The sequence below is a fragment of the Lactuca saligna genome, chromosome 9 (genome assembly GCF_052625555.1).
Source record: "Lactuca saligna cultivar CGN05327 chromosome 9, ASM5262555v1, whole genome shotgun sequence".
Classification (NCBI taxonomy): Eukaryota; Viridiplantae; Streptophyta; class Magnoliopsida; order Asterales; family Asteraceae; genus Lactuca; species Lactuca saligna.
The window spans coordinates 18402594-18420563 of NC_136425.1; the positions used below are offsets into that span (position 1 = coordinate 18402594).

Consider the following 17970-nt stretch of genomic DNA (forward strand, 5'->3'; position numbering starts at 1 on the left):
TTTTGAACTAAGTGTGTTCACTAGTTACTTTTGAACTAAGTGTTTACCAGATGTTTTGGACTATGTGTTCACCAGTTGTAATCTATAAGCTTTGGTAACGATGGACTTCGTGCCAATTCCTTAGAATAATCCTTAGGAATGAATGAACGAGAAATAGCTGATTCTTAGGGTAGATCCTTAAGAGTAAAGAAGATAATGGGGATGAGTAATTGGGTTTAATTGCTTGATTGTTTAAACATAATAATTATATTATTGTGGGTTGAAAATCCTATGTACTCACCAGGTTTCCCAACCTAGCCCACTCAGTTTATTTATATCACAGGTGTTGATATGAAGTCACATTACACTGAGAGATTAAAGAGATGTAGATCACTAATGTAAATAAATGTAAGTTCTGTTTATGCTTATGGTTCTGTATTGACAATGACATCCCAAATGTTTTAAAATGAATAAAATACGTCTCTTAAAAAAGGTTTTAATAACGTATTTATCGTGTTTTTCTGGGAATAAATTCCGCAACATTTTTATGAAAAGAAGTGCTCTGACTTTTATAAAGCATAAACAATATCGGTCTTTTCTGCCCGTGAAAATGGGGATGTCACATCGCCGAACAGTACAACCGTAGACACTCGTCGATGTACATTTTCCCACTGTAGCTAACAGTCGGGTGTGGAATGGTAAGTCCCGTAACATATGTAATAGTATCTAATTAATACTATCTATGAAATAGTATCTCTTCATATAGTATGTAATAACATCTCTTCATATAGTATGTAATAGTATCTCTTCATATAGTATGTAATGTATTATTATAGACTCATGAATGAACTGACTCTTGTGTGATTTCCTTGTACTTGGAATAGTAAGTAGTATCTCCTAACTATACCTATTATAGTTACTAGTAATGTACGTGTATAATCGAAAGTATGCCTTTGCTACCCAAAGGTACTGAATTGACTGATAGAACTTTTATGACTATATATGTATACATAATGTATAACTAATATTTAGACGACATTTGGACAATTAACCGATACCCTAAGGCCACATCCAAACAAGGAAAAGGAATTAAAGCGAGCTAGCAGTCCTAAGTCCTTTAAACATTACTTATATAACTATACATATATAGGCATGCATTTGACAATATAAAAGTATAAAAGAAGTTTTGTAAAACCTTTGAAAAGTTTAATAAATAAGAATTGATGACTTGATGTCAGTTTATAAAATGATTTGAAAACAGTTTGTTTGATAAGAACAGTTTAAAGTATAAGAAATCATTTGTTTGAAATACAATTGTAATTGAGTTTAGAAGGAAAGGTACAGTATGTAAGACAGATTGATAAAGAGTTTAATATGTAAAACGTTTTGAGAAATCATTTTGAAGTAGTATACCGAGTAAAATAGTAAAAAGTGTAGTAAATCCATTTGTGTACTAGTTATTAATCATATGTGATTGATATAATAACTAGTATGATTCAACTTGTATTCCCCCCCCCCCCCAATAAAAGCATTTAAAATTTACAAGGTTAATTAAGTGGTATGAACTCAGCTGTAGTGAGCGGTTTGGATGAACGGATAGTATAGGATGCTAAGTGTCAAGTGAAGACTTGAACACACACAAGGATCCTAGTTAACATATAATAACACATATATGTATCCAATTAGTCATTTAACAACTAATTAACCAAGTTAAGACATCCTAAGACATGTAAAACACTTGATTTAAGTGCTATATGTCCTAAGGATTGCATCTAAGGGTTGTAGGACTTGGATTTTGGGTTTAGGGTCCAAGGGTAAACTCTTTATGAGTTTACGGTTGTAAACCCATGAGTTTACGGTTGTAAACCCATGAGTTTACAGCCTTAAACTCATGGTACTTCTACCATTTTGTGTTTTGAAGCCTATAAGTCATAAAGAAGCATTTCTACTTCATGTCTAAGCCTTTGGAAGTGACTGTGACATCATTTCACCCCTTTGTGGAGTTTACGGCCCATGGACCATTTCTCCATGTGTTTACGGCCGTAAACTCTAATGGCTCATGGTCTTTTTGATGTTTAAGGTCCTAAGCTCATCAAGGATATGATCTATACTAGTATCCAAGGCTTGGTAAGGGACTAGGGTGCATTTTGCCCCACGTATAAGGGTTTACGGCCCAAGAACATGTCTTGGCCGTAAACACCTTTGATCTTGTCTTTCTTTGTTATTTCTAAGTGCAAACAAGTCCAACTCAAGTGTATAACAAGCTAGGATAAGTGTACTTAAAATCTAGAAGCTTGATAGGGTGTTAAAAGTCCAAGAACACTAGTGTGTGTTCTTGGTGAAACTAAGAACACTTGAAGATCTACACAAACGGAATGATTTCACGGATGAAATCATGTAAGATCGCTAGATTAAGTAAGATATCAACTAGTTAGGGAGAGAAACACTTACAAAGTTGAAGATCAAGAACGAAAATCGGATGATACTTGAGAGGATTTGATGTTCTAGCTTTGAAATTGTGAGAAAAATGAGTAAAATGACTAAATGTCATATTTATACTATTTGGAGTTTACGGTCGCAGACTCCATGTTTAGGCCGTAAACTCCAAACTCTTGGAGTTTTGAGACTTTAGTTTTGCACCATAAACCCTAGGGCATCCTCTCTCCTGTTATATGTTATAGTACTAGGCTTTCTACACTCAAACTGACTCTACACAACTCAAAAGTTAGCAGAAACTGTTCTGACTTTTATTGAAGTGAATGGTTGTACATAATAGAAATCTAGTACTTTGCAGATGTACCCCATATATAACTTCGGTACTTTGTAGATGTACCCCATATGTAACTCCGGTACTTTGTAGATGTACCCCATATATATAAATCATGGCATTTTGTAGATGCACCATATATATATATATATATATATATATATATATATATATATATATATATATATATATATATCCTTATACCACGTTTATTTATCATCTTTTGTTTAGAACAATGAGTTAATGATACATTCCCTTCCAAGGTTTCTGGGAATAATTTCAATAAGTGTGTTAATCATGATTTGTTCTTCTGTTATAGAATATTTTATGTTCCTCCCTGTTTCTCTTTATAGTATGTTCCTCCCTGTCCTAGTTATAGTATGTACTAAACCCCTAAATTATACCTATTATTGTTTATTAGTATGTTTACTTGAATTGTTACTGACTTGAATAAAAGACTCATTTATATAGTGAGTTATGATTGTACTTTCAAAACGGTGTTTTATACACAATAAAGTAACATAACTTAAAAAGAGTTCCTAAAATGGTTTTGATCACTTATAAAAGCGTAAGAAATCTTTTAATCGTGATGGTTATCACAAATAACTTTTACACAATTATCATTGTGTTCAACTTGTATTCCCTCCTTAAAAGCATTTAAAATATTGATTATAGGGGTATGAACTCACCTTATGTGGGTGATTCAATTGCAGATTCGTGTAAGGATGAGAAGTTCCACGGATGAATTCCCGAGACACAAACGAGTCCTAAATAACATATGATGGCATATACAGGTATGTAATTAGTGTTTAAAACAACTAACATGCAAGGAAAACCCTTAGGGACTATAAAACACTTGCTGGGAAGTGTTATAATCACATGTGATTGGTTTAAGGGTGTTTATGGCCAAAGGGAAGTGTGTCTGGCCGTACAAACTCCAATATGTTGCATTTTGGGTCTTGATTCATAGGGATTCAAGGGTTCAAGAGTTCTAATGGATAACAAGTATCTAGAAAGTGTTTAAGGCTCAAGATTAAGAATTAAACAAGGGTGTACAGCCGTAGATAGAGCGTACGGACGTACACTCATGATTTTCATGAGTTTGATGATGTTTCAAGGCTATGAATCAAGTGCTTAACATGTCAAACTAGAAGATAGGGGAAACACTCACACTTTGGAAGTCTTTAAGGAGTTTACAGCTCAAGAACAAGTGTGTATTCTTGGTGAAAGATGATGATCTTGAAGATCTAGACAAAAGTGGTGAATTCGTGGATGAAATCATCGGGTTGTACTAGATTAAGAAGGATAACAAGGAAGAATCACTAACGTTTTGGACGAGAAATTGAGTAATTCTTGATGATACTTGAGAGAGAACCGATTTTCTTGACTTGGAAATGGAATAAGTGATGAAAAATGAAGGAATAACTTATATATGGGCATGAATTCACGGGCACCTTGAGTGTACGGTCGTACACACCTCTTGAAGGAGTTTTTGGCTCAAATGCAACACGATGAACTTAAGTTAACACATCCCTAAACCCAAAACTTGAATGCACTAGGCTTAGAACACTCAAACAGACCCTAAACAATGCTAATAGATAGCAGAAACGAGTCTGACTCTCGATTGATTAGCTGGATTTACAAGACAAAATTTTTGGGTTGTCACAGTTATGTCTTTAATTTTTAACATATTATACTTAATTTATTAGATTTAATATGTTGTTGTATGTAAACTCTTATCAACTTAAAGCTACGACTTTTGAATAGTTTGAACAAAATACTTAAATTGTTAATTTAAATATAACATTACAGTATCAACTTAAATATAAATTTCAATTCCACTTAAAAAACCCAACAAATATTTTATGAATAGTTAAAAGTGATAAATTATAATGCTAAATGCAAAAAACTAAATTATAATCTCAATTTAACTAAAATATTTCTATAGATATTTTTATAATCGTTAAAAATTTTCAAATAATTAGCTTTAAATAACTTACAATAATAATAATTAAATATAAGTCTATATAAATGATTATATTGGTACATTTAAAATTCAAAAATAATGTTTGATATTTTAAATGATTATAATTATAAAATTAAAACATTAAGTAAATAAATAAACATTAAACCATGTATTATATTTAATTTTATTTTATTCATGAGTAAGTCGTGAGTAAAAATCATCCAAACAATTAATATATTATATTTAGTATACGAATTATTATATCAAATTTTAACAACATTGTTATTAAAAAATATATATTATTATATTAAAAAAGAAATAGTATATTTAAGATATGTGTTTCTAAACGGCATTCACCTACTTATTGTTATATTAATATATATATATATATATATATATATATATATATATATATATATATATATATATATATATATATATATATATATATATATATATATATTATATTGAAAAAGAAATAGTATATTTACAAAAATTTGAACTAGATATGTGTTTCTAAACGGCATTCACCTACTTCTTCATATAGATGGTCAGAAGAGTGGCTAACCAAATAGTGATTCTACCTTCCCTTCATAAACGACCAGTCAAATTCACTTTGGAATAATATTTACATGAAGCTGTGTATGATGATTAATTATTATTTTAATATATAATAATTGATTTTCTTTCATCGTCATATAAATAATTAAAAATCTAATTAATCATCAACGTACAAACGCATAATAGAAGTTTGTAAGAAACGTAAATAACTAAAAAGTTAGTGAATTAAAATATTTTTGCAAGCAAACAACTAAAAGGGATTATAACCTTCCTTAAATTCCAAATACATGCAGTTCTATTCTCCTAGGGTAATTAAATACAAAATCCGTCACAAAGAAACTTTGGATGATTTGTTAGCCATCAAACAAGCATTGGACGAAGGAATTTATGCATAACCAACCTCTTCATCTCTTTCCACCCAATGGGCTTCAATAAATGGAGTCTAGTTTTAGTGCACAGCTCGTTGATATCCTGCCACCATTGAAAAACCTCTCCCTCTTGTGGCAATGAGGCAACTACAAGTTCGAATTGTTGATACCCTGGGACACGATAATACTCAAAATACAATTCTACTTCCTTTACCCATTTGCGAAACACATCACAATCAAACTTCTCAGGGAATGTTGGGAAACGTATATCTGGGTTGTAAGGAGGTGGTTTCTCCCTTGTAGGATGCAATTTCGCTTGCTTTTCTAGATATTCTTTCAAACCCGTCTCCATTAATTCTACACGTTTGTCCAGATCTTCGAGTTTGTTTACCATGGGCCCAATACACCTCATAATTTTATTTATATTGTTGGCCAACAAAGCCAAAGCAGCGCTTTCTACATCTACACCTACACTGAAAAATATAAACAAATATACTTTACTTGTAAAAGATCAATTCCTTCCCAAATCAATTATCAAAGTTTTCCACGATTCAATAACATACTCAATTCAACTTCTCACCCACACAAAACCCTAGCAAAATATAGGCATACATCTTAATATAGAAAATGAATACTTATAGACGGCCGTTTGAAGTTTACTTGCAAATTTATCATGATTGTTTAATAGAAATTTAAAAAATATCAAAAAAATATGATATTTTAATGCTTATAAAAGGTAAATATGATATTTTGATGTTTAACAAGAGCATATATATATGCAATTCTCCCACACTTTTTTTTATAAAACAAAAATTATGTCATTCAAAAATAACAAAATTTTCTAGAAACCTGGAGCCATGATTAACTTGATCTTGATCCATGTCTTGTGGCTCGTTCCCTGAATCAAAAAATTTAAAGTCAGTATAAAGGTTTATTTTTTTCAACACCATATTCTAATCTTGGAATAAAGATTAATCAAACTCATCCTAATAAAACCTTAATCTTCCAACCAAAGGATTTACACCTTATTCTTTCAAGATTTCCAATTGTTTTATGGAGATTTTTTAATTATAATAATTTTACCCCACACCTTGATGACTGATCTAGGGTGTTGGCTGTTCCATTCTCTATAGAAGAAGGCATTATTGGTGTGTAAGTAATTAGAGAGTTACATAATTAAAAAATCACAACTTAAAGATTTTAAATCAACTTCTTCTTTGTATATCTTTTACATTAAAGGATGGATAAGTGCTAAGTGAATATCTATAATTCTAATTGAACATATTTAGAAGAAACTTTTGCAACAGAAACTAGCAATTGCAAACAAACCTGATCCAGTCTTCTTTTCCCCATCCATCTGGGGTTGGTTGACTTTTGAAGCCTGAACAAGAGTTCAAAAACCAAAGCCCAAAACCAATTCAACTGCCTTGTGATATACATATGGATAATTAATTCACCAGATCCCACTTAAAATTGCCCAATCATTGTTAATTATTGATGCAGACTACATATGCGTATGCTTATGGTATGCATGTATACATGTACATAAACTGTTGTATTCATACTTAAATTGTTATAAACTGACAAAATACATATTACATAATTCCTTACGTAAGAAAACTAATGTGTTCATCCTCATGTTCCTACATAATCATAGGAGCAAACATGTACAAAAGTCAAAGGTACAAAATGAGCTGAATAAAACCAATCAAGAAAGTTAAACAATACCAAACATACAGCAGATCAATGAATCACGCACATAAAACCATGAGAAAACAAATTTTACATTAATATTCGACTTTTCTTGTCCCCCTTCAAACAAAGCCAAACTAAGATGAAAATGAAACAACTTTGTAAAGGCATTTTATCCGATAGTCAACAGCTCCTCCAATTAGGAAAAAAAAAAAAACTAATTTTTCGATCAATTTGAATCTTTTTTACGCCTAAATTTGATGCAAAATAAATAAACTTAATTTCTTCAGAGTCGATGAACCATGGAAACTTATATCAGGATGAAAAAGAAACACAGAAAACAAACCCTAGAAAATAACTAAACAAAACCATTGTCCTCGAATCGGAATCGGGATCGGGATCAGTATCAGAAATCACACAGTAATGAAATTAGTAGACTCGGAAGATTGGGTTTTCACGATTACCGTTATTACGTGAAGCAATCGTCCCCTTATTTGCCGGCTACTCCTCCGCTCTACGCTGTACCGGAACCCTAAGGTGGAGATGGATCAATTTTTATACGCGTAACATCAAACCCTAAACTTTCTTTTATTTGAGCCGGATGTAGATCCGTTAATCGGGTTTCGGGTTAAACGGGTCGGGTTAGTCAGGTTTTTCTAGGAAAAAAAAATATTCATCCGAAACCCGACCCTAATAAGGTACGGGTTAGTCGGGTTCGGGTTAACCAGGTTTCGGGTTTGTAGGGTCGGGTTAATCGGGTTAGTCGGGTTGAAGTTGAAATGTAAGATGAATTTATGTTGTGTCATTTTAATATATAATCCACATGTAGGGACTTAAAATGTAAAGTTGGTATATGATATGAACTTTTGGAGTTTCTTTTACCATATTAGTAATGTAAACAGTGAATAAAATTCGTAAAACTGTTACAGCACAACCTTACTGCACTAAAAAGAGAGGAAAGTTATGTTATTTTATACATCTCTATATATAGTAATTTTACAATCGGGTTTGTTTAAATAAGAAATATGTATTATTTGTAAAATCTCATGGGATCTTGAATTCTTATCATTCAAGGCAGTAAAAAGAGTTTTGGTAATAAATTCTTAATCGGGTTATTTGGGTTGACCCGAAACCCGAATTGTTTTGAAAAAATTAACCCTAAACCCGATCCTAATAATAATTCGGGTTAATCGGGTTAACTCGAATAACCCGATTAAGAGTTCTGACCCTATTAAACCCGACCCTAATTACCTTATTCGGGTTCGGGTCGGGTCGGATTTTTTTGGCATCCCTAGCCGGATGTGAGTTTACATAAATTTTTCTTGATTCTAAGTAACAATAACAATAACAATAATAATAATAATAATAATAATAATAATAATAATAATAATAATATAACATACAAAGTTATAATTCATAACATATTTAATATTCTATCGACAACTTTACCATTTTTATTTAAAGTTTGTTAAATCACTCTTTAATTGTATCTTTGGATAATATTGAGGAAAAAATTATTATATTGCCCTAGGCCAAAATGTTGAGGGCATGTTGTATTTGAAAAAATTACCTATTTTTCAATGCCATTATTTATAATAGTTTTTTAGACATTGGGTCGTGGGCATGCGCTCTAACCTTCATTATATAATATAAAATTATGTGAGTTATGTACCACACTATCACAGTAATCCTATACATATTAAATTTTCTAAAAATAAAAATAAAATATAAGAAGCTGGATTTATCGAGTTTAAATAGAAAAATTATTCATGTGACACCATTTTAATAAAATTAAATAAAATAAATGAAAAGAAAAAACTTAAATAAAATAAATAAAAAGCAAAAGGTTAAATTGTGAATTAAAATTTATATTAGTTAAAGTTTTTTATCCGAAACATTGCTTTTTTTTTTTTAAGTGTTAATATGTAAATTCCCTTAATCACATATATTACAATATTATCCGCTTTTAGTCGTTCGGCACGAAAACTTCCAGTGGGTCACCCATCCTCAAATTAGTATTCTGAGCGCACACTTAATCGTAGAGTTCTTATGAGACATGTTACCCTCATGGCTAGGGATGAGCAAAAGGACCGAACCGGTCCGAACCGGATCCGACCCGGGAAACAGCTTCGGCCAAAATCAAGAACCGAACCGGCCTAGCGGTTCTACCGGTTTCCGGTTCCTACCGGTTCTTGTCGTGTCTTCAAATGTTGGAACCGGTCCTTGAAAAATAGCATCATACGGTTTCGGTTTTTGCCGTAAACACCTCATGTTATTGGGAAAAGCTTGTTTTCAAGGTCTTAATCCAATATCCTAACTAAATAACGAGTATAGGAGGTAGATACTTACGATTTGAAGGCAAAGGAGGGTGTTTTCGGCCCAAAACACCTAAGTGTTCTTGAGAATCTTTGAAGATCTAGACTCAAAGATGGAATCCATGGATGAAATCAATGGTGATTCATGGATAAGAGAAGTATAATGTCACAAAGGAAGGAAATCACTTACAATTTTGAAGTTTGGAAGCAAAAACCGAAGATCCTTGGGAGAGAAATCGGGTTTCCAAGCCTTGGAAATGGATAAAGTGAAGAAAATGGCCCAAGCTTCATACTTATAGGCTGGACTTTACGGCCACCATGAGTTTACGGTCGTAAACTCATGGGTCCTGGCCGTAAACTCCTCATTTGAGGGTTTATGGCTTGTTTGATGGTTTGCTACTTTAGTTGACACATCCAAACACTTAATCTTTTGATGTACTAGGCTTTGAATGCTCAAACATACTCTTAAATAGTGCTAAAAGTTAGCAGAAACAATTATGGCTTTGATTGAGTTGAATGGCCGTACAAGATAGAAATTTCGGGTTGTTACATCATCCCCCCCCCCCCCCCCCCCGTTAGAGGGAATTTCGTCCCGAAATTAGAGTTTAAGCAATTAAGTAGTTACAAATAACTAAGCAAAAAGTAGAGGATATTTCAATTTCATTTGATCCTCGCGCTCCCAAGTGAATTCAGGTCCTCGCTTGGCATTCCGGCGAACCTTCACTATCGGGATACGGCTTTTCTTCGTTCCCTTGACCTCATGGTCCATGATGTCTATCGGTTCTTCCACGAAGTTGAGACTCTCGTTGATCTTGATCTCATCGAGTGGGATTACAAGAGTCTCGTCGAATAGGCACTTTTTCAAGTTCGTGTCGTGGAAGGTAGAATGTACGTTACTAAGCTCGTGGGGTAGGTTGAGTTTGTAAGCTAGAGGGCCGATTCTAGAGAGAATATCAAAAGGTCCTATGTATCTTGGATTTAGCTTTCCACACTTACCGAATCGTATCAAGCCCTTCCAGGGTGAGACTTTCAAAAGAACGCGGTCTCCCACCTGGAACTCCAAAGGTTTTCTTCGTTTGTCTGCGTGGCTTTTCTGTCGGTCTCTAGAGGCTTTCAATCGTTCACGAATCTGAACGATCTTCTCTGTTGTTTCCCAAATGATCTTCGAACATGTAAGGGTGTTGTCAAGAACTCGTCCTTTAGCTAACTGTGTGTCACCCACCTTAGCCCAGCACAAAGGGGATCTGCACTTCTGGCCATAGAGGGCCTCGAATGGAGCAGCCTTTATGCTCGTGTGATAACTATTGTTGTAGGAAAACTCAACAAGGGGTAAAAGAGTATCCCATGCCTTCCTAAAGTCGATCACACATGCTTACAACATATCTTCCAAGGTTTGTATAGTTCTCTCAGTTTGTCCGTCGGTCTGTGGATGATAGGTTGTACTCATGGCCAGCCTAGTTCCTATGGAACTTTGTAGCGACTGCCAGAACCTTGAAGTGAATCTACTATCTCTAGAGATAATAAATATAGGAACATCATGTAGTCGTACGATTTCCCTAATGAATGTTCCGGTTAGTTTCTCCATCTTGTTAGTTTCTTTGATGGGTAGGATGTGTGCGGGCTTGGTTAGCCTGTCTACAATCACCCAAATGGTATCGAGGCCACCTGTTGTCTTCGGCATCCTGGTTATGAAGTCCATGGTGATCCGCTCCCACTTCCATTCCGGTATCTCCAGTTGTTGTAGTAAACCTGAAGGTTTCTGGTATTCGACCTTAACCTTTACGCAAGTGAGGCATTTACTCACGAAGGTAGCAATCTTTGCTTTCATGTTAGGCCACCAGTATAACTTTTTAAGATCCAGATACATCTTATATGAACCTGGGTGGATGGAATATTAAGTGTTGTGTGCTTCAGTCATGACCAAGTCTCTGAAACCACCGTGCTTCGGTGTCAAGATTCCGTCCATTAGATATAAGGCTCCGTCACCCTTGACTTCCAAGTTCTTATCCATCCCTCTTAGGGATTCACCCACCACATTTTCAGGTTTCAAAGCTTCGAGCTGGGCCTCCTTAATTTGTGTGGACAAGTGCGAATGGATAGTCATAGTCAATGATTTGACTCTACGACCAGAGTATTCCTTCCGACTTAGGGCGTCAGCTACCACGTTGGCTTTACCCGGGTGATAATGAATTTCGCATTCGTAGTCATTGAGTAGCTCGACCCACCATCGTTGTCTCATGTTAAGCTCCTTCTTGTTGAATGAGTGTTGTAAACTTTTATGGTCTGTAAAGATGGTGCTTTTCGTACCATACAGGTAGTGTCTCCAGATCTTTAGAGCAAACACAACTGCTCCTAACTCAAGATCATGTGTGGTGTAGTTGACCTCGTGCGTCTTCAGCTGCCTTGAGGCATAGGCGATGACCTTACCTCGTTGCATCAGGACACAACCGAGCCCCTGATTAGATGCATCGCAATATACTACAAAGTCTTCTATCCCTTCGGGGAAGGATAGTATCGGTGCGGTGCATAAGGCTCGTTTCAGCGTTTGGAATGATTTATCTTGCTTCTCTTCCCAGTCAAAGGCCACACCCTTCTGGGTCAACGTTGTAATGGGTTTCGCAATTCGCGAGAAGTTCTTAATGAATCGGCGATAGTAGTCAGTGAGGCCTAGAAATTGACGAATTTATGTAGGCATCTTCGGTGTTGACCAGTTCTCAATGGATTTGATTTTGGAAGGGTCCACATGGATTCCCTCTTCACTAACCAGGTGACCTAAGAATTCGACTCTTCGGATCCAAAATTCGCACTTTGAGAACTTTGCATAGAGTTTCTCTGACCGTAGTGTTTCTAAGACTTGACATAGATGATGACTATGCTCTTCCTTACTTTGAGAGTAGATAAGTATGTCATCAATGAACACAATGACGAACTGATCCGATTAAGGACTGCACACTCTATTCATTAAATCCATGAATACCACGGGCGCATTAGTTAATCCGAATGGCATCACTACAAACTAGTAGTGCCCATAACAAGTTCGGAAGGTTGTCTTCGGAACATCCTCTTCTAACAATCGTAATTGGTGATACCCGGATCTCAAATCAATCTTTGAAAAGTAGCTCGCCCCTTGCAGTTGGTTGAATAAATCATCTATACAGGGTAGGGGATAACGATTCTTGACGGTCAGTTTGTTCAGTTCTCTGTAATCGATACACATACTGAATGATCCATGTTTCTTCTTCACGAACAAGACCGACGCTCCCCAAGGTGAGAAGCTTGGTCTTATAAAGCCCTTGCTGAGCAGTTCGTTAAGTTGGCCGATAGTTCTTGCATCTCAGTTGGTGCTAGACGATAGGGCGATTTGGCTACAGGGGTAGCTCCTGGAACTAAGTCGATTCTAAATTCAACTTGACGTTGGGGTGGTAACCCTGGTAGTTCTTCCGGAAAGACGTCGGGGAAGTCGCACACTAGTGGGAGGTTCTTTAGGTATTTTGTTTCTTGGTTCACATCGACTATATGGGCAAGGAATGCACGATATTCCTTTCGCAGGTACTTCTGGGCTTGCATGCACGAGATGATACAAAGATTCGTACTGGGTTTGTCTCCGTATATCAACAAGGTTTTGTTATTCGATAGATTTAGACGGACAAATTTCTCGAAACACATAATATCGGCACGATGGAGACTCAACCAGTCCATGCCCACAATGACGTCGAAACTCTTGATTGACACAGGTATGAGGTCGACTGGAAATGAATAGTTATCTAGCGTGAGGGTACAACCTATGTAAATCTCGTTAGAACTCTCTGTCTTTCCGTTAGTCATTTCTACTATGAAGGTTTCTCTTAGTGCTTACGGTGCTTGATTAAGTAAGTGTTTAAATTTTTGGTTTACGAAGCTCCTTTCTGCCCCACTATCAAATAGGATGCATGCATATGAGCTATTGAGGAGGAACGTACTCGTGACCACCGTGGGGTCTGCCATGGCTTCATTGTGACCAATAGAAAGTAGTCTTCATGCTCCATCTGCATTCCCAGTTTTATGATTGTTTCTTTTGAAGTGCCCTGTCTCACCACACCCGTAGCAGGCCTGGCTTACTCCTGTACCAGGGACCTGAGTGATGGGTCTGGGTGGTGCTTTGCAAAACCGGATAGTATGGCCCTTTCGGTCGCAGTAGGTGCAGTGCATTTCCCGGCAGGGGTCGTTGTGATGGAAATTTCACTTAGTGCACTTAGATAGACTCCCTGCATATGGCTTTGCTAGTACAGGGGCAACAGGATTTGTGGCAGCACGAACAACCACAACCTGTTGGTTCTTGGAAGAGAGTTGAGCTGATTTGCCCTTCTTTCGGTCCCAACGCTCTCTCTTGTTGACGACCGCTTTGGTTGGTGCTGAGACAGCAGTTGTAGTTGTTGTTGGAGGAGGAACCCCGTGATCGATAAGCCTTTGGTCCAATTGCTTGGCACTATCAAAGGTTGCAGGGTTCGATGCTAAAACTTTCCCTAGATACGGAGGTACCAAACCCCAGATGTATCTCTCGATTTTTCGGCTTTCGGTGGGGACCATGTTTGGACATAGGGTCACCAGATCGCTGAATCTGGCTGTATAGGCCACTATGTCGGAGCCCTTCATCTTAAGGCTCCAAAGTTCCTCTTCGAGTTTCTGCACCTCGCCCCTTGGGCAGTACTCCTTTGTCATTAGGTCTTTCAGTGTCTCCCAGCCCATAGCGTTGGCCACTACCAGTGTGAGTGAGTTGACGTGGCCATTCCACCATGTCAGGGCCCTTTCCGAGAAGGTGCAAGCATCAAATTTTACTTTGCCTCCTTCAGGACAGGAGCAAATCTCAAAGATTGCTTCTATTCTTTCAATCCGTTGGGACAACGTAATGATTCCTCCGGTTCCGTTGAAGAACACTGGTTTGCAGCTGATGAAGTCTTTATAGGTACACTTCCGTGTATGTGATTGGCTTTCACCATGGTTAGAGTTGGTGCCCGTTCCAGCTCCACTGGCACCACCAGAATTTACGTGAGTCATGGTTGCGGTCACAACAACCTGGAACATCGCCGCATCGAACTGCGGAGGGGGTGGTGGTGGTGGAGTTTGATTTATAGGCGTGCCTCTGATCGGACGCTTGCGAGGCGACATCTTTTATCTATAAAAGATAAAATAGAGATAAGACTTCATTTAGGGTTATCAAAAAAAATACAGTGTCAAAATAGAATGTAAAAGAGATGATCGTATAACGGAAACTACTTATGTCATTATAGTTGGTATGGAGTTACATAGAGTTTGGAAAATTCAACCTTGGAGTAGGTCTTACATCATACCAACAAAGGGAGAAATTTGACAGCATAAGAGTTTTGGTTACAGTACTGGAAAGACAGGAATATTTTACAAGAAAAAGTGCTACATAGATCATAGATATGAAGGTTATTCCTTAAACCAAAAGAGAGGATGAGTAGAGCATCTTCTACCGGCGGTGGGTACCCCTCGGGTGAACCCTTAGGCTTGCCAGTTGACGTTCCATGCCAAGGAGGTGTCGTTCATAAACTCTCTGGCGTACCCGGAGTTCTATGACTTCAGCTCGAGTCGCAACAAGCTCTTGCTGTAGGGCCTCATGGTCTCTCGCAGACCTCTTCAAAGCATTTTCAAGATCGATGGTGCGCATTATATGCATTCTCGCATTGGCATCAACTTTCGTGATTCGATGGAGAGCTGTCTTGCCCTGTATTTCGTTTCGGGAAACTCTGCGGACCAGGATTGGTAAGACCCTGTCTGCTGAGCCTCCTTCGCTCAGGTCGTAAAAGCTTCTGTCTCCATTGAATGACATGGGTCGATTCTGCTCTTGACTCCATGTCTCCAAGCTTTCCACCGATGGAGGCGTCGGGCCTTGAAAAGACGAACAAGGATTAGGATTTGGAATAGGAGCCACCGGGGGTAGGTTATTGACTTCAGGCTCGGAGTCAGAGCCCTCCGAAAAGCCCTCTGTGAGGTGATCATCCAAAGGGATTGGATGGTTCTCTTTTGGCTCATCATCGAGCCACCCACCATTGCCTTGGTTAGGGAAGTACGAATCATCGGGGAGATGGAAGCCAACCATGTTATCTATGCAAGAATAAGGGAAAAAAGAATAGTTAATAGACTCACTAATTAAGATAATTATAGGATGATCCTTACCAGTTACTTCAATACTTGCGCAGTGCATACCAGTCATATGTGACCAGAATTAGAATAGACCTTCGAATAGGTGACCCTAACTCCAAGTTCACAACCAAACAAGGAACATGAAAATAAAGCAAAGATCACAGACTCTAAGTCTATTACACTTTATTCACATGTAACCTTAGCGTATTCACTCCACAACTATTGACCTTCTGGTAAAGACTTTTTTAATTCTCAAATAAGTAATGATGGTAACACAAAATACTCCTATAGTATTTTAAGTTTATGTTCTATTCTGATGTTTTTGTTGTAGTAGTGCTGGTAAGTTTTTAGACTTGTTGCAACACCACAGACATTCTTGGGCATATGCTAATCACTTCTCAAACTGACATAGTTGATCAAACTATGTCATTCCTAGAACTGACCATACATCCCCAAGCCTACCTGTATTGTTCAATAATCGTAATACTTTTGTTCTGTTCTAGTATGATACTATGATACTGACCTTGGTATGAATGCATGTATGTATACTTAGTTAAATATTTTGTTATTTAAAAGTATAAACTCTTGTCAGATTATTTTAATCCCGTTGTGTTTATAGTTTGTATATCTTTTATGGATTGATATACTCGATTCACTATAAAAAAAAATGCTCTAATACCAATCTGTCACACCCCCAAACTGAATTGGCGGAAACATTCGGGGGTGGAGGACGTCATGTACAATATCATAACAAAGCATAATAGTAAAAACAAGCAACAACATCCATTGCATTAATAAAATAGTTAAGCACATGTGTGTTCCTTTGTAAGCTTTAAATGACACCAAAAATGTACAATCAAAATAAAGACGAGTCTTGGATCCACTCCGTCCTTCAAAAGATGCATGGGTGTACCTGTCTTACTGGTTCCCTGAGAATACAAGTTATTTTGAAAGAGAGTATCAGCATAAAATGTTGTGTAGCACCTGGTTTCCGGTATGTGAATTTTATTTGAGCATTGCCCTATTTTAGCCTTGGACTCGGCGAGTCATAAGGTCCGACTCGCCGAGTAGGGACGAGACTCAGGACCCGTTTAAGTGGGTGACTCGGCGAGTCCATATCCTGGACTCGGCGAGTCACCGCTGCTGGATGAAACCCTAAGTTTCAAGGGTTTGCACCCTATTTAAACCCTCATTCCGCCCCAACTCGTCCCCATTCACCCCCAGAACTCCCCCAACATCGTTTTCCCTTATTTCCTTGAGAGATTGAAGTGTTCTTGGTGTGTTCTTGAAGGTTTTGAGGAGAAAGAGAAGTAGATCAAGAAGAGGAGAAGGAGATCAGCCATCTTTGTGTCATTTCAACATTTTCCTTGAGGTATATCTCGTTTTCCCCCTGTTTCTATGCTTAGGATTTCATTTGGGACACTCTTGAGCAATTCTTCAAGCTTGTTTGTGCTTAATGATTCGTAATAAGTGGATTAACCTTTAGATCTAGGCAAGATTGAGCTCCAGGAGCTCAGATCTGTTAGCTTTATGGCCCCATGTGGCTTGTTCATCCTAGATCTACCCTTTTGAGGCATTTTGCACCCTAAAATCCACATTAGTGAATATCCACACGTAAAGTTGGAAACTTTACGTGTGATTTGTGTCCTAGAAGTCCAGATCTATGAATGGCATGGACTGAAATCGACGAAATCGGTGTATTTGGTGGATGCATGGCGACGACTCGGCGAGTCGTATAGGTGACTCGGCGAGTCTGGTCGCGAGTCACCGATTTGGTCCCTTCATGATGTGTCGAGTTGAGCTGTGAGTCACAGGGGGTGACTCGGTGAGTTGGGAGCTGAACTCACCCATGTTAGGACTCGGCGAGTCAATGCCCTGACTCGGCGAGTCCAAGGCAATCTTCATAAATCAAGAATAGACTTGGCGAGTTGTTCATACAACTCGGCGAGTCTTAGCATAAAGTGTTCTTCGGATGAAGATGAACTCGACGAGTTGTTCATACAACTCGGCGAGTAGGATGAAGGAGTTGAATGACAGTTAGAAGGTGAACTCGTCGAGTCATAGCCCGACTCGACGAGTAGAACCAGGGACCCAGGACAATAGTTTGCTAGGGACTCGGCGAGTGGAGATCCACTCGGCGAGTCGGGTCAACTGAAAGTTGACTCTAGCTTTGGCTTA

At 37.4% G+C, this 17970-nt stretch overlaps 1 protein-coding gene across 8 annotated transcripts in view; it reads right to left on the minus strand.

Moving 5' to 3' along the window:
* Positions 1-7935, minus strand: part of LOC145014654 (uncharacterized) — a 119973-nt gene extending 112038 nt beyond the window's left edge. Inside the window, exons 1-4 of one of the 8 annotated variants that reach the window (XM_078973078.1) lie at positions 7798-7935; positions 6971-7063; positions 6491-6539; positions 5480-6114 (exon numbers count right to left, since the gene is read on the minus strand). In XM_078973078.1, coding sequence (XP_078829204.1) covers positions 5634-6114; positions 6491-6539; positions 6971-6998 — 558 coding nt within the window. In that variant the 5' untranslated portion in view covers positions 6999-7063; positions 7798-7935 and the 3' untranslated portion in view covers positions 5480-5633. Of the gene's footprint in view, positions 1-5479; positions 6115-6490; positions 6540-6970; positions 7192-7797 lie in introns of those variants that run through there. The other 7 variants (XM_078973076.1, XM_078973077.1, XM_078973079.1 and 4 more) reach the window with 7 other exon arrangements.
* Between the last annotated feature and the right edge of the window lie 10035 nt (positions 7936-17970).